General features: G+C 36.4%; 1 protein-coding gene across 1 annotated transcript; it reads left to right on the top strand.

The window, feature by feature from the left end:
* The first annotated feature begins 18,521 nt into the window (after positions 1-18,521).
* LOC103933092 (zinc-finger homeodomain protein 9) lies at positions 18,522-19,859 on the top strand. Its single transcript, XM_048578971.1, has one exon. It carries the CDS (start codon positions 18,602-18,604, stop codon positions 19,649-19,651), a length of 1,050 nt encoding a protein of 349 aa, XP_048434928.1. The 5' UTR covers positions 18,522-18,601; the 3' UTR covers positions 19,652-19,859.
* Positions 19,860-25,256: the final 5,397 nt, after the last annotated feature.

The following is a 25,256-nucleotide window of genomic DNA, read 5'->3' as shown; positions in this document are numbered from 1 at the left end:
GTGACGGTGTCCCTAAAGGATGGGAAGTTTGTAGGTGTGAGGGAGGTGGTCTGTCCCTATATCCAACCCGAGGTCATGGTCGGGACATAGGACTGAGGAACTTGGGCTAGCTCACAAGTTGAAAGTTCAAGTCCCATCGGAGTGACTTTTTAGGGTGTCACGAATATTCCTCGGTAGACAAAATGTGAAAATACAATTGGTTGGACACTTAAAAAAAAATTCCAACTAATTAGATAAGATATTTAGTGTACTGGAACGTTTTCCCGGCATGCTAAAAATTTCTTATCCCATTAAAAACCATGGGCTCCACCAATGAAATCCAGCAACAAAGTCATACAGCTCTGTTTCCCATTAGCAATTTAGCCAGTGGGATTGATGGCCTAAGAAAATTATTGGTCTAAATCTCTAATTAAGGCAATGTATCCTCATATATTGAAATTCCCATGTGCCTTGTTACATATATGGCCCTTACTTTGATTGTGATTCAAGATTTTCATCTCCAAAATATTGATCCTTAATCATTAGTTTAATTAAAAGGTTTATAGTTGAAAGGGGTAGAAGAACAAGATTAAAATAAGAGTTAAATGTTAATTCGTGAGTTGAGGTATGAACTTGAAACTTTAGGCATACTTGTACAGTTGTACTATAAGATTACACATCCAACAAAGTTATGACACTCATTAATCTCTCAAAGTTTAAAAAGCTTCTTTGAAACTACTTTTAAAATGATTGAAACCTCATTTTGCTAGAAAATGTTTTTGGGCTCTAAAAGTACTTAAAGTGTTTTTTGCAAAGCACCAGTTATGTGCTTATTGCATGAAGCGATAAAGTATATTTTAAGGATTCACTTGTCATTTTATGAACGATTAATTCAAAAAGTATTTGCATAAAAAATACTTTCAATCATTGAAAAACACTTTCAAACGAGTTTAAGTTGTCAGACAATTTATCAACATCATATTGAAGCTAAAAATCCTCAAATGCTTATGAATAATGATGCTCGAATTTTTTATTTTTGATTTTTTATAAAGAGAATATTAAGTTTTAAGAATTTGGTTAGTTTTGATAACTCTATGATGATTCCGGTGGCTTCAAGTTGACTTTTCTCTAACATGTCTAAAAAAATACTAAATTTTGATATTTGAAACAAAATTTAAATTATAAAATGTAAATAATGATAGAGAGACTAAATGTGATATGTCACCATTAGGAATTGATACATTTATCGACATTTAAGTAATAAATCGATCATCAACTTTCATGTTATTTCGTTTTCAATTTTTTTTTTTTTACAAATTTAATCTTCCTGACCTATCTTAAAATATGATCCATTTTTCTTTGTTTGGGGTTCGAATTTTTTCTTAATTTCCTAGCCGCATAGAAAAACTTCAAAGTTGCTTATGCAAAGCGCTCTTTTTCTTTCTCGTGTTAAATCATATAAAAAAGAAAAGAGCAACGAATTGTGAGTTTCGATGCAATGGATGCAACGGCTGTTGATTAATCTGCACGCCCTTCGATGTAAACCTTAGCTGCTCATGATTGCCCTGCTGACGTCAGCTTCACCATTCTCGTCGCTAATCCCACCTTTAATCACAGCATTAGTCAGCCAATCAGCCGTTAATTAAGCGCAACGGAATCAGTGCAGTCCAACGGTTTTCGGAACACGCTGCACTTCAGTAATCGCGCGTGTAGCGTAACATTCCCCCCTCACCGCGTCTAAATCCATCGTAATCCGACTTTAATTGCTGGATAAACTCGGATTACCAAGCCACGTGGCAAGCGTAAGGGACCAAGTTAGCACACACGATCGACAGTGAGAAGCTGTCTTACACGTGTCGGGGAATAAAGGTGCTTTATTACGTGCTAAGTAAGATTAGGGCCATGCACTAAGCTCCAAACGAGTGTCTAATATTTCTGCGCGGATTTGAAAGTTTCTGCATTTAAAATTCGTGCATATCTATATGATATTCAGAATTATTTAATGGTTTAAAGTAAGTTCCATCAAAATCACAGTATTTTGAGTTTTTAATTGTCATTTTTTTTTTCGGAACTGGCTTACTTCGAGCTATCAGACCATTTTCAACTGTTTAGATCTAAATACGGGTAAATGCACGAATTCTAAATCTAAAGAATTATCAACTGTTTGATAAGATGTTTTTTTAATAAATAGTATTATCTTCATTAAGAGAGTGGGAGAGTGAGTTAACCCTCACATTAGGTTAGTCATAATAATGTCTTAAAAAGGAGATCAGCTAGTGACCTTGCCATTACAATTCACCATTTCAGGACCGGAAAGACTCAGAGTCAATCTCTCCCTAATCATCAGGCGATAATCAAATATAGAACATGCTATGTGAAATATGAGCTTGAAATTCGTGTACAATCACTTAGAAAGGAAAAAGTGCTAAAATGAGAATGCTACTTTGATGGTGTTTAAGTCTTGTAATGATTTTCTTTTCATGTACTCACAGATGTGAAAACTACGGTTAGGTTGTCTTTGTAGTTGCATTCAAAGTTAATTATATGTTATGTATTTTATATTTTAGTTAGTTCAGAACGCTGTTCACAATTTTATTTTTGACGTTGGTAAGTTTCTCTCTTAATAAAAGTTCCCGGGCATGCATTTTGACAATCTATGTACATGGAAATGTTTAAATTTACGAACGCAAGTTCAGCCATCAAATTAAACGATGCATCTTATACACTGATATATGGTCGAATTTTGAACATGGGGAATGAGGTGCCGCAAACGACGTCGTTAGAGTGTGAGAAAATCAAAATAATGTTCTTTGGACAAACCACCATTCACCGTCAATTCTCTCAAAGCTGACAAAGATACCTTTGATTTGTAGGGACGTGGTTGCCTAAACACCCTTGATTTGATAAATCCGCTCCCTATCGTCCAAAAACTCAACATTGCCACTGCATATCGTCACGTACATTGCAAACACAGATCGTGAACAAGGGCAATACTGTCTTTTGACGGTCCAAGAAGCAAATCGCAAAGCTTAACGCACTGTGAAAGCGGTCCAGACCTTCACCGTGCCCACTTGACCTTAAAAAAAATGAAAAAAGGTTACAGTCAACGTCCGAGATTTGCAGGCCCTCCTCATCACCCCATATCAAGATTTTGTTAACGGAGCAGGATTCTTTTTTTTTTATTTTTATTTTTTTTTTCTTCCCTTTCCTTTTTTTTCTATTTGAATAGTCACGGTTAAACCACGTCAACATTTTATATTAATTTTTTTATAAAAAAAAGAAAGACAAAATAAAGAATGTGAGATGAGGGAATGGAAAGAGAAGATGAGAGAATCCTAGTCCCTTGTTAACTCGTTCACTCCAAAATTAAACACCAGGAATTAACACCACTGAGTTAACTCGGCCTATTCCACAACCAAGTCATAACTATTATCGGTCAAAATGCTTATGTACTTTCTTTCATAGGTTACAATGTAAAGACAAACAAAGAAATGAACACGGAATTACAATGTATTTCAAACTAACAGTAACATGGGATTCCATCTTACACTTCAAGAGACAAACACCCACTAAGCAACTCCATCTTGTACTTGGAGAGAAATGCAGAGAAATAAATGGCAACGCTAAGCATGACATATCACAAGATTCGAAAAGTTAAATTGTTAGAATATGGAGCAGCGATTCAATTAATCGATCTAACAGAGACTTAAATACACACATTATTACATAAACAGTTGAGGAGACGTAAATAATAATACGTGAAATATAAGCTACAAAGTACAAGATTGATTAAAATTGATATAGGAAAGTTTTGTGGGAAGGTCATTTCTCAAAAGAAAAGTGATTTTCGACATTTTTTCTCACATGCACACTCTTGTTTACTTCAAACCAATACCCTCAGGCAACTACATCTTGTACTTAAAAGAGATGTAGAAACAACAAATGACAAAGCTAGGCATGACAACCACTTGGTCCTAAAAAAGTTTAGTTGTCATGATATGGAACATCAACTTATATACGCACATTATTACACGTATAACCGGTAATGCATATGATCCGTAAGCAAAGTATAATCCATTGAATCAAAGAATTAATTAAATCTATATTGAAAAAACTTGGAAAGGTGAAGTTTCGATAGGAAAGTGAACTTCACCGTCACATCCCGACCCGGACCCCCACCATATTCCGGGTTCGACTCCACCGTAGCACGATATTGTCCGCTTTGGGCCCCCTACCACACCCTCACGCTTTTGTTTTTGGGAACTCACACGAGAACTTCCCAGTGGGTCACCCATCATGGGATTGCTCTCGCGAGCTACTCGCTTAACTTCGGAGTTCCAATGAACTCCGAAGCCAATGAACTCTCAAAAGGCCTTATGTTAGGTAGAGATGAGAATATATATATAAGGCTTATAGGATCCACTCACCTGGGCGATGTGGGATGTAACAATCCACCCCTCTTAGGGGCCCGACATCTTCGTTGGTGCACTTCCGGCCAGGGATTGGCTTTGATACCAAATTGTCACACTCGACTCGGGCCCCCACCACATCCTAAGCTCAACTTCACAGTAGCACAATATTGTCCGTTTTGGGCCCCTACCACACCCTCATAGTTTTGTTTCTGGGAACTCACACGAGAACTTCCCAGTGGGTCACCCATCATAGGATTACTCTCATGTGCTACTCGCTTAACTTCGGAATTCCGATGAGCTCCCAAAAGACCTCGTGCTAGGTAAAGATAGGAATATACATATAAAGCTTACATGATCTACTCTTCTAGACGATATGGAATGTAACATTCACACACCTATTTTCTCTTTGCACATCCTATTTGTCATTAGTTATTAGAGAAGAATCATCGGACAAACAAAAAAAGGGTGTACAAAAGCAAAGTTGCACAAAACAACCATGTATATAAAGCCAACACCACCATGCAACTTCATCTTGCACTTGGAGCGAAATGTAGACAGACAAACTACACAACACTATGACTTAAATACGCACTTAGAGTTAAGTTGTCGAAATATGGAACAATGAAGCAATCCAGCTAACTATGACTTAAATACGCACATTATTACATGTAGAGAAATGGTAAAGGAACTCTTGTAAAAGTGGGATTCTTCATGGACTTTCTACCACCTCATGTTTTTGGCACAATATTTTATAATGTTGGCATGGGAACCACGTTAAACTGTAAGGTGACATAGAGTCTATTGAGAGTTTCACTTTTAAGAGAGTCCCCTTAGCATTTCTCTTACATGTGTAATCAGTTGCACATACGATCCATGGATGAAGTCTACGCTATTAAGTCAAAGAATTAATTAAAGTCCATAACTGAAAAAGTTTAGAAGGGCTAATTCTTATGGGAAATAATTTTCGCACTCCTATTTTATTTTTAATTTTTTTTACTATGCACCTTGTTTGTTATAACTACTAAAGGAGAATTAACAAACAAAAATAAATAGAGTGTGCAAAAAGAGAATTGACACAACGATGTATATCAAGCCACTACCACCAACGGTCCAACTCCATATTGCATTTAGAAAGAAATGTAGACAAATGAACTGCAAAACTCGGCATGACAACCACTTGGCTCTGAAAAAATTAAGCTATCAAGATGTGGAGCAACGATGCAGCCCAGTTAACAGTGACTCAAATACGCATATATAATTGGCGACACGTATGAACCATGTGTGAAGGATAAGCTATTAAGTCAGAATCAATTAAAATCAATAAATGCGAAAATGTGAAAAGGTTAATCTCTATTCGAAGTGATTTTTGTACATCCCTTTGTTTTTTTACACACACTATTAATATTTAGTCATTAGATTGAGTAAATTAGTGAAGAATTAAAAAGACCGAAGTAAAAGCATAAAAGGACAAATTGGGTATATTATAACTATTTCGGACTCAACTTAGTAGCAACTATAGCATAAGCTGCTAAGGTATATTCATGGGAGCATTTTTACTTACCATCCTAAACCTTCGTGTATGCTCACTACACAAAATCATCTGCCACGTGTCCTTTCATTTAATTGTGGTTACCTTTTTCAAAAATTGAACCACTGAACGTGTCATGTGGAATACGAACTTGAAAGTCGTCTACAACCACTAAGAAAGGAAAGAGTGCTAGAATGAGAATGCTACTTTGATGGTGTACGTTTAGGTCTTGTAATGCTTTTCTTTTCATGTACTCATAGATGTGAAAACTACGGTTGGGTTGTCCTTGTAGTTGCGTTCAAAGTCAATCATATGTTATGCATTTGATATTTTAGTTAATTCAGAACGATATCCACAATTGTATTTTTAACGTTGGTAAATTTCTCTCCTAATAAAAGTTCCCGGGCATGCATTTTGACAATCTATGTACATGGAAATGTTTAAATTTAAGAACGCAAGTTCAGCCATCAAATTAAACGATGCATCTGATGTATGGTCGAATTTTGAACATGGGGAACGAGGTACCGCAAACGACGTCGTTAGAGTGTTGAGAAAATCAAAATAATGTTCTTTGGACACACCACCATTCAGCGTCAATTCTCTCATAGCCGACAAAGATACCCTTGATTTATAGGGACGTGGTTGCCTAAACACCCTTGATTTGATAAATCCGCTCCCTATCGTCCGAAAACTCAACATTGCCACTGCATATCATCATGTACATTGCAAACACAGTGCTCGTGAACAAGGGCAGTACTGTCTTTTGATTATCCAAAAGAAGTTATAGGGAGAGTGGCAGAAGCAAATCGCAAAGCTTAACGTACTGTGAAAGCGGTCCAGACCTTCACCGTGCCCACTTGACCTTAAAAAAATTGAAGAAAGGTTACAGTCAACGTCCGAGATTTGCAGGCCCTCCTCATCACCCCACATCAAGATTTTGTTAACTCGTTCACTCCAAAATTAGACATTGCGAACTAACACCACCGAGTTAACTCGGCCTATTCCACAACCGAGTCACAACTATTATTGGTCAAAATGCTTACGTACTTTTTTCCATTGGTTACAATGTAAAGACAAAAAAAGAAATGAACACGGAATTACAATGTATTTCAAACTAACACTAACATGGGATTTCATCTTGCACTTCGAGAGACAAACACCCATTGTGCAACTCCATCTTGTACTTGGAGAGAAATGCGGAGAAATAAACGGCAACACTAAGCATGACATACCACAAGATTCAAAAAGTTAAACTGTTAGAATATGGAGCAGCGATTCAATTAATCGAGCTAACAAAGACTTAAATATACACATTATTACATAAACAATTGAGGATACGTAAATAATAATACGTGAAATAAGCTACAAAGTACAAGATTGATTAAAATTGATAAAGGAAAGTTTTGTGGGAAGGTCATTTCTAAAAGAAAAGTGATTTTCGCCATTTTTTCTCACATGCACACTCTTGTTCACTTCAAACCAATACCCTCGGGCAACTACATCTTGCACTTAAAGAGATATAGAAACAACAAATGACAAAGCTAGGCATGACAATCACTTGGTCCTAAAAAGGTTTAGCTGTCAGGATAAGGAACATCTGAAGGAAAATTTGTGAAAAACATGTTCATTTAAGCAACATCAATAGCATGCAATTAACAATTAAAGGCGGAATCATGCTTGTATGCACTTAAAACAAAACATTTACCCATGAAATTCAAAGCCTAGTAGATAGGTGAATCAAGACTCAACTCATAACAAAGTGAGTTGAGAAATCAATACCTTTGTAGATTCCTCTTTGCATAAGCAAAGGCTAATCACCCAAAGAGAGGGCCTTCATTCCTTGCATCTTGGATCCATGGATTTGGATGGATGAAAAGGTTTCTCCAAGTTCCCAAAATTGAGAACCTCTAAGTCTCCACACCAAGGTATATTGAAGAAGAAATGAGTGACCTAGAGGAAGTAAGATTGCTAGATTTTCCCCTCTAGATTGGCCAAAATTTTAGAGAGAAAGGAGAGCTTGTGTTCTCATCCTTTCCCCCAAAAATAACCCTTAGTAAATTTTAGGCTATAAAGTCCTTTATATAGTCCCTTCAAATAAGTGACCTAATGGACCAAAAGCCCTATTCTTTTACACATGGCTAGCCTATAGGTTTATTGGGCTTTCAAGCCCTTTGTTTTATTCAAGTTGTCATACAACTTGAGTTAATGGGCTTGACATTCAAATCCCATTGGGCCTTGCGGCCCAAAACTAACCCGAGGTCTTTAACGAACTTATTCGTTTGATTAATTAACATATTAATTAATCCTAGCCTTAGATAAATAATTAAACCATTTAATTATTCTTACTCATCTCCGTTGAATCTTCAAACTCTACCTTACACGGTGTACGATCCATTAGGTTCCTTTTAGCGAGGCAGTGGGCGATTCAAACTCTTTCAAATCGATTGTGAATTGAAACTTACTTTCAATTCTCCCGTTAGTGATAATACACTTTTAGGGCTTCCACAAACCATGAGTGACACCTAGCAGCATATCATGGTTACCCAAGCTAATCAGAAGAGGTGGAGAACCTATTCAGTTTAGGATTACAAATGCAATACGGTCTTTCTCTAATACAATACTCTTGACCACATTGTTTGGTTTGATAGTTTATTCATGTCTACTATCCAATGTGAATCTTGTGCTTATATGATTACCTTGAATGTGATCTGGAACGCATTCCAACATTTCATTCATACTCTGGCCAGAGATTCCAAATCATATCATAGAGTATTCTCCCTCAAACAGTTTGAAGGTTAGAGATCCCTTGTTGCGCATTCACTTGCCTCCATGGCTAAGTGGCTTAACCCCGACGATGCCGTGGACACCCTGATAGAGTGACTTTGACATAATCAAAGATTAAGGACCTAACCACAAGACAACTGTGATGCCTCAGGTCAAAAGACTAATTTGCATTATCCCAACCATGAGTTCTCATGTGACATGAATATGAGAACTCTTCGTTGATCGTGTTCAGTGAACTCATTCTCTATTGAGCACCTACGTACTTGTCTTGATGTCACACACACCAATGACTCGAGACTAGTCACTCTCCCTGAGAGAAGACATAGCACGTACTGATCTTAACGGACTGTCAATGCCCAATTGACAATCCTATGATCAGGAACGTTTAGGATGTGTCAACGAAAGAATGGTCTCATGAATCTAACTTCTTTAGATCGCATTCTTCCAATCACATATTCCTTGGACTTATCGTTTAAGCATATAACATTTATATGAGACGGCTCAAACAATAATGTTTGCCCTTTAAACTACATTAGTTTGAAATGTCCGTAAAGTATCATCATATGATTGGTTTTAGGGCACATTTCCAACAATCTCCCACTTGCACTAGAGCCAATCAGCTTAGTCATCATTGATGATACCTCTTCTGTAATTCATTTCATAAATGGCTGAGTAGTAGGCCTAGACAATGGATATCTATATGTTATCCATAGAAGCAACTTTGAGAATAACGACGTCACCATTATACATGATTCTCAATCATGTGGTTCAGTCTCTCATTTGAGTTCGGACCTTGATGAGACCTTGATTCCCTGGCTTGAGCTATCGCCCCATTAGTGTCATACACTTTCTGGTTGGAACCGAATGAAGAGTTCATGAATGAACTTTCCCATCCAAACAACAATGTTGTAAGCTTCTATATGGCAATATATTTTGCATACATGATGGAACACATTAAAGTCATTTACTTTTAACGTTTCCACCCAAATATCTCTTTAGTCATAATGAAGAGATATTCTATGATGGATTAGATTCATAATCTAATACATTTACGCTTCCATTACGTTACTCTAATTCTTCCTCATTCTTGAGGAATCTATCCTTAATATTTCTTAAATACCTAAGGATTCACTTGACAGTTGCCATGGTTTTGATCCTGGGCTTGCACTGATATCATCTTGTACCGTTCTAGGTACGACTTATATCAATGTTTTCATACAATATGAAATACATAAATCACCTTTCTGCGTATGCATAAAGGATTCTATTTACGCATTATTTCTTTGGGAGTCAAAGGGTACATTCCCTTTGAGAAGAACAACTTCCTAGTCTCACTAGAATTGTCATTCTAATTGAAGTTTATCATCATATGAGAAACTTCCTAGCATCTCTTGTCTATTTTAGGGATTGATATAATCCAATTATATCTTGAAATCTATCATTATAGATTTCCATCCCATGTATATAGACTATGTCTCCCATATACATTCTATCATTATAGAATGTTTAAAGTCATAACTTTAACGATGAAGAATTCCTTTCATTTTCAAAATTAATATATATCATGTATATATATTCAATTTAGGAATATAATCAACTCCCACTAATCTTTTGTAAACCTAGTAAACAAAAGATTCATTTACATCTTTATGAGAAATCAAACAATTGATCTTTTCTCATAAGACGTTTATGGCTCCCACTAGCTTGCTAAGATCCATGATGGATGGATCTCTACAACTACCATGTCTTAGAAGTATATATCATATATATGGGTAATTGATAGTGTCCAACGAACTAAATCTTATTTATGTTCATTCTTCTCCTAATGGAGAAATTCATTATCTTATGATGCTACTTTCCTTGATGTTTTTCAAGGAAATTAATCTAAAGTGTTACTTTTTCCTTGGATCAAATCTAAGGAGGTAAATATTTTAGACGTCTTACTCATCTACTTACATTTCTTGAATTCTTTGAAACCTTTTGCAAAGTATTCGGACTTGTGTTTATTCAAAATAAACTATAGTCCAACCGAGAGTGATCTTCGGTGAATGTCATACAACATGAGTAGTATTATGTTGTGGACAAGTGCCACTAACATCTAAGTGAATTAACCTCAACAACTTTGTGATTCTTTCTTCTTTCCAAAAGAATAAAGATTCGAACATTTCGCCTCTATACAATTTTAACAAGAAGGTATTGGATCCGGATCTAACGATCCAAAGCATCCATCTATGACCAACTCGTAACTTATGTTTTAGAGGTATCACAACTCAGTTGGGATTAGTCACTACCTTGCAACCTTTTGGGTTTTAAGCATCATCGTATTCTAAACAGTTAAACTACCACATCATCTCTACTATAGAGACAACCAATTAAATTACAATAATCTAATTATTGATTAATAAAGAACAATGTTTTTGTCAAACAAAACATTTATCCATCTCTACTATAGTGACGGATTTAAGTTCCTTAAAATTGGAATGTAAAGACAATCTTTAGTATTTTCCAATTTCTTTGGTAGTTCATATGAGGAAGTAAGTGCAATCCGCTTTCGCAGAGATCTATATTTTATTCACTTTCCGAATGTGAAGTACTTTCTCTTCTCTCATTAATCTTCTACTTCTTATTAGCACACTTTTACAACAATTGTAAAACATAGTTACTAATACGGAATCAAGCATTCAAGTAGAAGAACCAACTGTTTTGAACTATTTCAAGAACATATTACAACACCTTCGAAAGGTGTGTTCTTGACACTTGCAAGACATTTCTTGCAAATACCCCTTCCAATGTCCATCCTTTCATAAAGAAAGTTTGTTCCCTTGGAGTTATTTTGCCTTCTTCATTTGACTTCCCTTTTGACTACAATAGTCATGGTCCCTAAACTCCCACTATCTCTCTTGAAACTCATTTCAAATGTGTTATACACATCAAACGATTTGGAGAGCGTGCGGTTATTGTTCACTATATAGTTTACAATAAACTTAGTGAACCATTAGGATAGGGACACAAAGGTAAAGTCCTTGCCTAGTTTCCGTCTCGTTAAGTGGTTTAACACTTCAACACTCAATGATTCAAAATCATCATAAGTCCATATAAATGGACTATTTTTGTCAACCAACCATTATGTTCTAAACATAATAACAAACTTTCAAGAATTGTTCAAGGCAACTCTCATTTCTTCATACAACAATTTGTAAGTGAAGAATCATGGCACATAAAGTGTCCATGCCCTTGTGCTTACTTCTCAAGTTCCTTATTCGTGTAACAAAGAGACAAGCACTAAAGTTTGTGTTGATTAAGGGTTGTTCAAAGCAACTCTTATTTCTTCATACAACATTTGTATTTGAAGAATTATGACATTAAAAGTGTTGTCCTTCTCATGTTAGACTTATCTAACATATTCTTCCAATGATACATTATCAATAGGAAGATTGTGAGAATGAGACTACTTAGTTACATCTACAAGCCATTAAAGACAATCTATGGGATTGTAGAACTAAGTCCGGAAATTAAAGCGTTTGGTTTTTCTTTGTCAAGTTTTGGATAGCGTTTGCAAATATATTGGTAAACAAATACATAACGAATATAAATTGATTGATTTTAAGCTATTTGATTCGGGTCTTTAAATCAATTAGCACCACCCACTATTTTTGGCAAATTCCATATCCCTCATCGGAATTCGAGAGTTTTGGAGGAAACTCTTAGTAGGGTATGGGAGGCTCACTATTACCAAGCCCACCTCACGATGATACGATGTTGGTTAGCAAAAATAATGATGAGAGAATAACGCTTTACTCATTTACAACGTTTGTAATTACCCATCTTGTTTGGCCTCTAGAGAATATTGCCTCACGATGATACGATGTTGGCACTATTGCACTTAGTTAAGTTATTCCCACCATGCTTAGTTTATGTAGGGGTTCAAGAATAACCTCACGATGATACGATGTTGGCTATCCTCGTTGCCTACACTCACCTCATCATATGCGTATAGACTCCTCCTGAGTGTAAGCATGCACTTTGTACTCCCCCATGATAGGGTGAAGCCGGTGTACAAGTCACAAACGATTGAAGCCTACCACGGTGGAAGGCCACGAAGAGATATTCAAAGCATCTCTCGCTTATCAACTTAATATTGATTTGTTGAGGGTTTTAGGTCTCATCACATATAAACATACATTTTAATCTAATTAAAACATTTTGATCCTATTACAACTATTGGTCCATTTGATTGATTTAGTTGTATATAATACTCCCACTAAGCTTTTAAAACGGTTTTTAAAGCAAGAGTATATGATACTACTAACATAAGGTTTGCATTCATTGATGGACTATATAGTTGCCTTAGGGCCTTAGGATGACTATGAACCTTTGATTCGATTCAAACACGAGCCTAGTGTTGAATCTCGGTCTAGGGATGGTGATTGATTTTAGTTACGCGTTTAATCACATTAAGGCGTGTTGTCTTATTGGGCGTTGGACCCAACTACTCCAATTTCATGCATATCGAATAAAACAAGAAAGGAGTACTTCAAAGTAAATAAGAGCTTATGCTCTTTTACAACAATTGATCAAATCAAATTACAACCAAAATTTAATCTACACATTCCCATGGTTCAAACAAATTTGAAACGGCCTTTCACATAGCTCAATTATCGTAGGCTAAGGTTCATAATCACCCTTTCTTTAATTAATTAACGCTTTAACTAATTAAACTTGAATGCAACATTTTCATTTGGTTTTTGTATCCATAGAATTGATTTAAATGGAGCTAAATGAAATGAAAATCCAATTCTCATTTAAAGAAACAAAACAATTTTGTTCTCTACCTAATTTGGGCCAAAATGCTATGACCTCAACTTGTTTGGGCCATAGTGCAATTAACCTCAACTTTTGGGCTATTTTGCAAAAACTTAAACTTTTGGGGTCACTTTGTAAAAACACAAAAGTCCACTACTTCATGTAATTACAACTAGAACCCAAAATTTTCAACAAAAAATAAAACTTCATTAAAGGAGCAAAACAATTTGTCCTTTTAGTGATTTTGGACCTTTACGTAAAAACGTAAACTTTTGGGTCAAAATGCAAATACACAAAAGTATCAAAACTTTATATAATTGCATGAAAGCCCCACAAGGACCCTAATTGATTAGGGTGGCTGATTTTGAAGCAAAGTAATAAAAAAAAATTTCAAAGTTTTTGTAAGTGGGGTGTGTGTAATGGAATAAATCATTACACACCAAACCCACTATAATTTCTTTAATTTTTCAAAATAAATATCTAATATATTTAAACATAAGAAATATTTCAAAACAAAAACTTTATGAAATAAATCAAAACTTTGAATCAAAACACCAAACCTTTTGTTCTTGGCAAGAACATATCAAGAACAATGAAGAACATTCATGAAAACCCATAAGAGCTCCATGAACATTCTTCACCCAAAAACATACCAAAACCACTCAAACTTAAGGGAAATAACATACAACCATACTAGGGTACATAGGGGTTCCAAAAGTCACTTTAAAACAATTTTAACAAGTCAAACAAGAACCCAAAATTCCACCCTTTGGATTTGGCCGAATTTCCCAAAAAACATGGCACCAAATTTTAGCTCCAAAATTCATGCTCATATGAACTACATCTACAACATTTGAGATGGCAAATTTTCTAACAAAATTTACATTCAAAGAAGCAAGAATAAAGCTTGTAACAATTACAACATTCAAATCACAAACTATGAACTACAAAACCCAAAAGGATTCACCAACTACTAGACTTAGGCTCTTGATACCACTTGAAGGAAAATTTGTGAAAAACATGTTCATTTAAGCAACATCAATAGCATGCAATTAACAATTAAAGGCGGAATCATGCTTGTATGCACTTAAAACAAAACATTTACCCATGAAATTCAAAGCCTAGTAGATAGGTGAATCAAGACTCAACTCATAACAAAGTGAGTTGAGAAATCAATACCTTTGTAGATTCCTCTTTGCATAAGCAAAGGCTAATCACCCAAAGAGAGGGCCTTCATTCCTTGCATCTTGGATCCATGGATTTGGATGGATGAAAAGGTTTCTCCAAGTTCCCAAAATTGAGAACCTCTAAGTCTCCACACCAAGGTATATTGAAGAAGAAATGAGTGACCTAGAGGAAGTAAGATTGCTAGATTTTCCCCTCTAGATTGGCCAAAATTTTAGAGAGAAAGGAGAGCTTGTGTTCTCATCCTTTCCCCCAAAAATAACCCTTAGTAAATTTTAGGCTATAAAGTCCTTTATATAGTCCCTTCAAATAAGTGACCTAATGGACCAAAAGCCCTATTCTTTTACACATGGCTAGCCTATAGGTTTATTGGGCTTTCAAGCCCTTTGTTTTATTCAAGTTGTCATACAACTTGAGTTAATGGGCTTGACATTCAAATCCCATTGGGCCTTGCGGCCCAAAACTAACCCGAGGTCTTTAACGAACTTATTCGTTTGATTAATTAACATATTAATTAATCCTAGCCTTAGATAAATAATTAAACCATTTAATTATTCTTACTCATCTCCGTTGAATCTTCAAACTCTACCTTACACGGTGTACGATCCATTAGGTTCCTTTTAGCGAGGCAGTGGGCGATTCAAACTCTTTCAAATCGATTGTGAATTGAAACTTACTTTCAATTCTCCCGTTAGTGATAATACACTTTTAGGGCTTCCACAAACCATGAGTGACACCTAGCAGCATATCATGGTTACCCAAGCTAATCAGAAGAGGTGGAGAACCTATTCAGTTTAGGATTACAAATGCAATACGGTCTTTCTCTAATACAATACTCTTGACCACATTGTTTGGTTTGATAGTTTATTCATGTCTACTATCCAATGTGAATCTTGTGCTTATATGATTACCTTGAATGTGATCTGGAACGCATTCCAACATTTCATTCATACTCTGGCCAGAGATTCCAAATCATATCATAGAGTATTCTCCCTCAAACAGTTTGAAGGTTAGAGATCCCTTGTTGCGCATTCACTTGCCTCCATGGCTAAGTGGCTTAACCCCGACGATGCCGTGGACACCCTGATAGAGTGACTTTGACATAATCAAAGATTAAGGACCTAACCACAAGACAACTGTGATGCCTCAGGTCAAAAGACTAATTTGCATTATCCCAACCATGAGTTCTCATGTGACATGAATATGAGAACTCTTCGTTGATCGTGTTCAGTGAACTCATTCTCTATTGAGCACCTACGTACTTGTCTTGATGTCACACACACCAATGACTCGAGACTAGTCACTCTCCCTGAGAGAAGACATAGCACGTACTGATCTTAACGGACTGTCAATGCCCAATTGACAATCCTATGATCAGGAACGTTTAGGATGTGTCAACGAAAGAATGGTCTCATGAATCTAACTTCTTTAGATCGCATTCTTCCAATCACATATTCCTTGGACTTATCGTTTAAGCATATAACATTTATATGAGACGGCTCAAACAATAATGTTTGCCCTTTAAACTACATTAGTTTGAAATGTCCGTAAAGTATCATCATATGATTGGTTTTAGGGCACATTTCCAACAACATCAACTTGTATACGCACATTATTACATGTATAACCGGTAATGCGTATGATCCATAAGCAAAGTATAATCTATTGAGTCAAAGAATTAATTAAATCTATATTGAAAAAACTTGGAAAGGTGAAGTCTCGTAAGAAAATGATCTTCACACACCTATTTTCTCTTTGCACATCTTATTTGTCATTAGTTATTAGAGCAGCATCATCGGACAAAAAGAAGTAGGGTGTACAAAAGCAGAGTTGCACAAAACAACCATGTATATAAAGCTAACACCACCATGCAACTTCATCTTGCACGTAGAGCGAAATGTAGACATACAAACTATACAACGCTATGCATGACAACCACCTGGCTCCGAAGGAGTTAAGTTGTCGAAATATGGAACAATGAAGCAATCCAGCTAACTATGACTTAAATACGCATATTATTACATGTAGAGAAATGGTAAAAGGACTCTCTTAAAAGTGGGACTCTTCATAGATTCTCTGCCATCTCATGTTTTTGGTACAATGTTTTATAATGTTGGCATGAGAAACACGTTAAACTGTGAGGTCACATAAAATCTATAGAGAGTTTCACTTTTGAGAGAGCTCCTTTTAGCATTTCTTTTACATGTATAATCAGTTGCACATACGATCGATGGATGAAGTCTACGCTATTAAGTCAAAGAATTAATTAAAGTCCATAACGGAAAAAGTTTAGAAGGGCTAATTCTTATGGGAAATAATTTTCGCAAGCCTATTTTATTTTTAATTTTTTTACTATGCACCTTGTTTGTTTATAGCTACCAAAGGAGAATTAACAAACAAAAATCAATAGAGTGTGCAAAAAGAGAATTGACGCAACGATGTATATCAAGCCACTACCACCAATGGTCCAACTTCATATTGCACTTAGAAAGAAATGCAGACAAATGAACTGCAAAACTCGGCATGACAACCACTTGGCTCTGAAAAAATTAAGATGTCAAGATGTGGAGTAACGATGCTGTCCAGCTAATAGTGACTTAAATACGCATATATAATTGGCGACACGTATGAACCATGCGTGAAGGATAAGCTATTAAGTCAGAATCAGTTAAAATCAATAAATGCGAAAATGTGAAAAGGTTAATCTCTATTCGAAGTGATTTTTGTACATCCCTTTGTTTTTTTTTACACACACTATTAATTTTTAGTCATTAGATCGAACAAATTAGTCAAGAATTAAAGAGACCGAAGTAAAAGCATAGAAGGAAAAATTGGGTTTATGATAATTATTTCGGACTCAACTTAGTAGCAACAATAGCATAAGCTGCTAAGGTATATTTATGGGAGCATTTTTGCTTACCGCCCTAAACCTTCGTGTATGCTCATTACACAAAATCATCTACCACGTGTCCTTTCACTTAATTATGGTTACTTTTTTTTTTCAAAAATTGAAAAAGTAACATTTAATGTGAAAGTTAACTAGAGTTAGTTAAAAAGACATATGGCAAATGATTAGGTGTATCGTGAGCATACACTATAGGTAGGTTAGTGAACAAAAACAATGCTACTTTTACCTCATATTTATACCATAATTTGTACTATCTCTCTAATAGAGATGGAACCCACATGTGTTAGCGGACCCTACATCTATTAGAGAGATGGTAAAAATACATGGTATGTGTAACATTACTCGAGCAAAAATGCTCCCTATATTTATTACAAATACTACTCTTACTACATATTTGTACAATCTCTAATAGAGATAAGACCTACATGTGTTGGTGAACAATACTTCTATTAGAGAGATGATATAAATGATGGTACAAATATGCGGTAAGTGTAGTATCTCACACACCCCTTTTTAATTTATGTCAATTTAATTTTCTTCAGTTCAATCGACGTGGTGACTAAAAATTAAGAAGAGTGTGTGGGAGGTAAAAAGAGTGAGTGGAACACTACCCAATTTATAGCACACAACATCTAACCCCGAGTGGGGTAAGCAACTTAACCATGGATTAGAACTAGGGTTAAAAATACAAGTGGTTAAGAAGGACAACCACAAAACCCAGATTTTTATTATGGACAGTCATCACTGCTCATCATCATCATCATCCCTCTCTCAGCTAGCTAAACTCTCTCTCTCTATCCCCCAAAAAAAACTAACCATCTTTCTCACTCCTCCATATCTCCCCTCACCTTCTCAATATCCTCAGAGCTTCCATGGCAGCTCAGAGCTGTAATCTGCACAGAAATCTAACCCTAACGACTTAAAGCAGCTCCCTTTTAACTTTCTCTGTTTTTGCTTTTGATTTTCGTTCTCTGATTTTGGAGACCCCTAGATGTTTGAGCGATGGATATAACCCCTCCCATCACCACCACCACCAACACCGCCAGCACCAAATCCCCGGAAGCAGACAGCGAAACTCCGACACGGATCCAGCAACCCATAAACCCTCTGTCCTTCTGCAACGGCGTCCTCAAGCGTCACAACCCCACCCACCACCTCCACCACCACAACATCCCCATCACCCCTGTTGTAGTCACCTACAAAGAATGCCTCAAGAACCACGCCGCCACGCTGGGAGGCCACGCACTCGACGGCTGCGGCGAGTTTATGCCGTCTCCCACCGCCAACTCCGCCGACCCCACCTCTCTAAAATGCGCTGCATGTGGCTGCCACCGTAATTTTCACCGCCGGGACCCCGAGGACCCCGTGCAGCCAAATACCCCCGCCGCTACAACGCATGTGATCGAGTATCAGCCACACCACCGCCACCACCCTCCGCCGCCGACTCACCCAGGCAACCGCAGCCCCAACTCAGCTTCTCCGCCGCCGATCTCGTCCTCGTTCTACCCCTCCGCCCCCCACATGCTCCTGGCTCTGTCCACTGCTCACGAAAACGCCTTAGTGGGTGTGAATAACCACGCCGCCGTCATGCCCCCGATCATGTCGCCGAGCCCGAACGCAAGGAAGCGGTTCAGGACCAAGTTCACCCAGGACCAGAAAGATAAGATGCACCAATTCGCAGAGAGGGTCGGGTGGAAGATGCAGAAGAGAGACGAGGAAATCGTACAGGAGTTCTGCAATGAGGCCGGCGTCGAAAAAGGTGTTCTCAAAGTCTGGATGCACAACAACAAGAACACCTTCACCAAGCGAGACGTGCTAAATGGCGGCGGTGCTGGTGGTGGTCTAGGTAGACCCAACTTTCTACTGCAGCAGACCCACCACCACAATGGCACCAACGGCAACGGAAACGGAAACAACAACGATGACGAGGACGAGGACGATGATGATGATCAAAACGACAACGACGACAACAAAAACGGAGTTCCGAATCCGAATCATCATTACCAGGGTGCTGACGGTGGTGCCAACAATGGATCGTCGTCGTCTTCTTGATCCTTTTGATGAATAATAAGAGGAGCTTAATTAGCATTAGAGTAAGGCCAGTGCTATTAATTAGTTGCTCTTAATTTTCTTTCTTTCTTAATTTTTCTTTCTCATCGTGTTTAGTTTAATTAATGAGACTATCAATACTTCAGTTTGCTGAGGATAACCTGGGAACAGATTGATTGGTCCAAAAAAAAGGGAATTAATTTGCTGCCCATATCTTCCCTAATTTATTTATTTTAATTTTTTTCCATTTTCCCAATTTTTGGTATTAGAAGGGCAGTGATATGCATTTTTTCTTTTTGCTTAAAGTATCTGTTTATTTCTTACATTTGTATTAAATAAATTTATTGCATTTACACTAAATATGTTTACCAACAGAAGTCAAGAAAAAAACAGAAATAAATCGTAGTGGGCAGAAAAAACAAGAGTGCGAAAATTATTATTTTTTTTTTTTGTTGTTGTGAAGCTATGTGAAGCTTGAAATGTGTTCAATTATTCGTTACTAAAACAAAGAAGCATATTAATATATCAGAAACTGGATTTTATTAATGTTCTGTTCTGAGAATAAGCTGCAGAAATGCAGGGTGCTCTTTTCTCTTTTTCAGAAGGGGGAGGGGAGAGAGAGAGAGAGAGAGAGAGAGGCATTGTAATTTGTGAATCTAATGTCTCATCAGGGAGAGATTTTCTTGGACGATGATTATCTTTCCTTCTTTTTTTTCATCTTATTTTTTTCCTTTTCTTATATTTTTTTAATTTATCTTTTTCTTTTTATATAAATTAATAAAAAATATTTACATGAATTAATCATGACTGTTCAAATAGGAAGGAAGAGAAGGAAGAGAAGGAGTGGAGAGGGGAAAAAAAAAGAGAGAAAGAGAATCTGCTCCGAGAGAGAGAGAGAGAGAGAGAGAGAGAGGCATTGTAATTTGTGAATCTAATGTCTCTTCAGGGAGAGATTTTCTTATCCTGTGTCTGATACAAAGAAGCAGAAAGTGTTAAGCGCAAAACATAAGATCATTTCATTGGGAGCGGTTGCAAAAAAAAATTATGCTAGATTATCCCTTTAGCTTTAAGCATTTTCTTTACTTTTAATTATACTAGCAAATTGCACGCACTTCTACAACTACAAATTTGCTTGAGAGAAGTTAGAATAAATTTATTGTTTTTATTTATTTTTTAAATTTTAAATAAGACCTGTTACATGTCCGCGAGAGTGGCGTAGAAAACAGCAAAATTTATGCTGCATATAATTACTAAGTTGCTCGTATAATTTTGTTTTTGTTTAATTTTGATGAAAAGGTTAGAGTGGTAAAAAAAAAGAAGAAGAGAAATGTTAAGGGTTCTCTGTTACCTCACAGTTTAACGTTAATTTATATGTTAAAAAGATAGCAAAAAGACCATGGAGAGTTCCTAAGAGAGTTTCTTTAGCATTTCTTTTAGTAGTATAGATAATAATTCTGGCAAAAAAAATTTAGGATAGTGTTATTCACACATTCATTTTTATCTTTTATGCATACTTTTCAATTTTTTAATTTTTGGCTGGTATCAAATGAATTAAAGATGATCAAACGACAGAAATTGAAAGAAAGTATATTATAAGTAAAAAAAAATGTCTGGATAACAACACCCAAAAGATTATATAAAATAGACTAGAGAATGATCCGAGAGATATCTCAAGAAATCAAAATTTTATATTAATACTCACATCCCTATTATTGGCTTAGATTTTTAGTCAATTAATTAATTAATAATTGTGGTATGGACCGTCTTGCTGCTGGATCATATATTAATATGCCTCTAAATTAAGAAATCGCTAGCAAGCCATCATGGCTTTAATTATTTATTCCTTCTAAATGTGTGCAAGCAGAAGAAAATCAAGGCAATACATAGAACAATGGACAGAGATCCACTTTGGATCTCACTACCTGAAGTTCAAGATCAGGCACTTCAAACCACTCAAATTGAATTTGACAGTTTTCATCAACTTATTTCATTGGCTTACCTCACATAATGCTCTGATTTTTTTTTTTTTTTTTTACACAAACTAAGAGCTGAATTTTTCTGTTCTTTAGGCTCCATACATTAAGATCCGGAGAGGATACACATCCGTACAATGGCTGCAAATTGTGACCTTTTTGGTGGTGGGGTTTGGATGGTAGGCTTCAGTTGGGGATTACTTTATGATTTTTAGCCTTAACTATTCCAAAAGTGTTCATTAATCAATTAGTTTAATCTAAGTTGGTAAGCTTGAAGGTGTGCTAATTGTTTTGTCCCTTGCCTTTTAAGGGAAGCAGATATATTAGTGCTAACCCTAATTAGGTTGGAATAAATTATCCGATTAGATGGATAAGAATGATGTGATGATGACTCTAAGTGGAAAATGGTACTTATAACAATCAAGTGTCTTTTCCAACAGAAAAATGTGAAAAGATTTTCTAGTGTGTTTGGAACATGGCTTAGTGCATCAAGTGACATAATACAAGTGGTTCGATATTTAAAAAAAAAAATTCTAATCACTTGTATTATGACATTTATGTATCGAATTGTATTTCTAACACATTGAAATTTTTTTTTTTCTAAACGCAAGTTTGTTTTGTTTTGTCATTTGATGAAGTCGGTTTTCTTGTTTTCGTGGGGGCGGATCCTTTGACTGCATATGACCTTCCAGGCTCCAACTGCCAAGTATGGGTAGCTCATACTCGGTCAATTACCCTCTAAAGCGTTTTAGTGGGGAAATGGGATGGGGCTACTTTAACCTTTCATATAAGAAAAATGTTAACACAAATCGAGCATGCTGGTCGAACTTACTATTTGTCTATGGGAAATACCAACTCTAGTCACACATGCTGGTTGACCTAACCGTCTCGTGTCGGTCGATCTATTGGCTTTTTTTTTTTTTTTTTTGTCAAAATAAGGATAATATTAAATACGAATCGAAATGTTTACATCAGTAGTCAAAGTGTTAAACAATCATTCTAGTTCTAACCTATCCACAAATGACTACCCCCCATACGAGTGACATAAGAAGTCACAAGATGCGCAGCCTCATTACAGGCACGAGAAGCATATGGAAATTGAACATAATAAAATTGTAGCTTAATGTGATTAATTTCTCATAAAATACCATCTATGACAGCCTCCAGTTGCAAGATCCCCATTGATCATATCAACTAGGACCTTAGAATCCGTTTCAACCTGAACCACCCCAAATCCTCTTTCCACACAAGCCACCAAAGCCGCTCTTGGTGCCTCAGCTTCCGCCATGACACTGGATACACATCGAACATTCCCCACACCTCCAGCACCTTGAAAGATCCCCGCAAAATCCCTCACCACCCATCCAAACCCACCCACCCCCGTACTGCTACACCAAGCACCCTCGCAATTCACTTTGAAGGTCCCAAATGGGGGTTTCCTCCATCCTACATGACACACCTTGCTCACAGTATTCCCCCGAGTCTCTGGAAAATGCTGACACGAGTCGTGCATGCCGGTCATCTGGCCAGTCTCTTTTACAAAATGCTGATACGAGTCGAGCATGCCGTTTGATCTGACCGTCAATCCTTCTTTGTGAGTTCCACAATAAATAATCCATAACAGTTATGCCCGTGCATTATTGACTCTGCACTTCTTCTTGTAACGCAACGCAATACTAGACTTGACTATTTATCCCTAGTTAAAAGATGTAAACGTTGGTTTTCAAAAAAATTAGTGGAACATGAGGATCTATAATTTTTGTTAAATGAAATACTATATAGGATTAGTAACCGTTCTTGCTTTGTAGGTCTCAAAAGTGTGAACAGTCATAATCAGCTCTCACACGTGTATACGCAATTAATCGTAAATTGGTATTTAGGTTCTAGACTTGCTTATCTATACATCGCTAGTTAAAATATAATATTTTTTTGGAGGGAAATGTTAAGAAGGCTTTCTCAAAAGTGGGATTCTCCATAGACGTTATAAAACATTGTGTCGAATTTTTTGCTACAATTTCTCTGCCAATATTATAAAATATTGTGCTGAAAATATGAGGTGGCAAAAAATCTCCTTAGCATTTCTCTATTTCGAAAGTCGGTTTGTGAAAATGTTTAAGTTCAAACTCAATATTTCCATGGAAAGATGGACATCTTCCAAATAAAAGATGCATTGTGGAGAAGCATCAAGCATATACTTAATAAAAGATGCATTGTATTTCTAAATATTGTTTTTGAGGGGTTAGGTTTTATATGTCCCCCCTTCTTATAATTGTATTTTCATTCAAGAGGGTCAAGTTTATGCCCTCATTTTACTTGTATTTTTGAATTTTGTTTTTCTTTATTATGTGAGATAAGATTTATGCCTTTTTAATTAGACGTAATTTTTTTTGTTTAATAAAATTTCACTTCGTACCATCGAAGTTTTTAATTGAATTGCTTATTAATAGGAACGTTTCGGCCGCTGGCCGTTTGCTGTCCCAAATTTATGTCTCCTTTCTAATTTTTTACACCTCACTCAACTTCAACTCCAAATCTAACATTTTCAAAATTTTATATTATTAATTTAAAACTGTATATTTAACCAAAGAAAAAAGAAACTCAACTACAACGTTCCAAACGCACTCCCAACACCCAATCCCACCCCCACTCCCCCAACCATCCCCTCCCAAACACACCCCCCCCCCCCCTCCCTCCTTTTCCGCTCTTTCGATTTCTCCCGTATCAAATTTTCAGGTATTGTTTCCTCCCTTTTGATTTGTCCCTTTCCTTCTCCCGTATCAAATTTTCACGTATTGTTTCCTCTCTTTTGATTTGTCACCTCTAGCTCCAAGGTTACTGCATGTACTTGTACATTTGCAATGTAAATGGACAATACTTATACAGTAGCTTATGTCGATTTACCGTAAACTCTTTACTCATGCACTCTTAAACGTTGTGTCAAAGTTTGTACGATAAGATTCCTCCATCACTACTGGATTGAGCTGTGACTTGTGAAATAAAAGTGTTACTATCAAATGGAGTGGTGGGGATCATATGGATGGATTATTCCTAGTCAAAGAAGCATATTTTTTTTTTTTTTTTTTACACTTTGGATCAGAGTCATCATGCAATGTTTCATCCCTTTTAAATATAGGGTTTCCCTCAATTGCCAGTCCAATAAAACGTGAATAGGACACTGTTCTACTGGTTTGCCCAAATTTGTGTCAATAGATGATGCTCCGTGTGTTGTAATAATAAAAACACGATTTCAATGTGCATGGCAGCTGCATGTGAAGAGAGAACCCGGTACAGGGAACTAGCTAGGGTTAGTGGATAACACATAGAACCACAGGTTAGTTTGACACACATGTTATATTGTATGGTTTCAAGAAAAAAAATATAAAGATATATTTACATAAAGAGATTGGAGGAATACATTGTTATTTTGGACTTGTCATTCATGAGATTTAAATCTAAAATCTCTAACTTAGAGGAATATTATTCGGTCGTAGTTTTAAGTAAAAAATAATATATTGTATGGCTTCGATTGAGGGTTTAGGGTTTATATTTCATCACGCGCAAAAACTTTATCCGATACCAGAAGTTTTGCCCTTCAAACTCTAATCATCGAGCAAAGGCCTCTTAAGAAACCAAAA

Source organism: the organism of the source record quoted next, unplaced genomic scaffold (genome assembly GCF_019419815.1).
Source record: "Pyrus x bretschneideri cultivar Hongxiangsu unplaced genomic scaffold, Pyrus_bretschneideri_v1 Contig13, whole genome shotgun sequence".
In the NCBI taxonomy this organism is placed as follows: Eukaryota; Viridiplantae; Streptophyta; class Magnoliopsida; order Rosales; family Rosaceae; genus Pyrus; species Pyrus x bretschneideri.
Note: the sequence above shows the minus strand (reverse complement) of the source record. Positions and strands in the feature narration are given on the sequence as shown.

What these genes read in the sequence shown, in the direction of transcription:
- LOC103933092 (XM_048578971.1), top strand. Translation starts at nt 18,602, where the DNA reads ATGGATATAACCCCTCCCATCACCACCACCACCAACACCGCCAGCACC.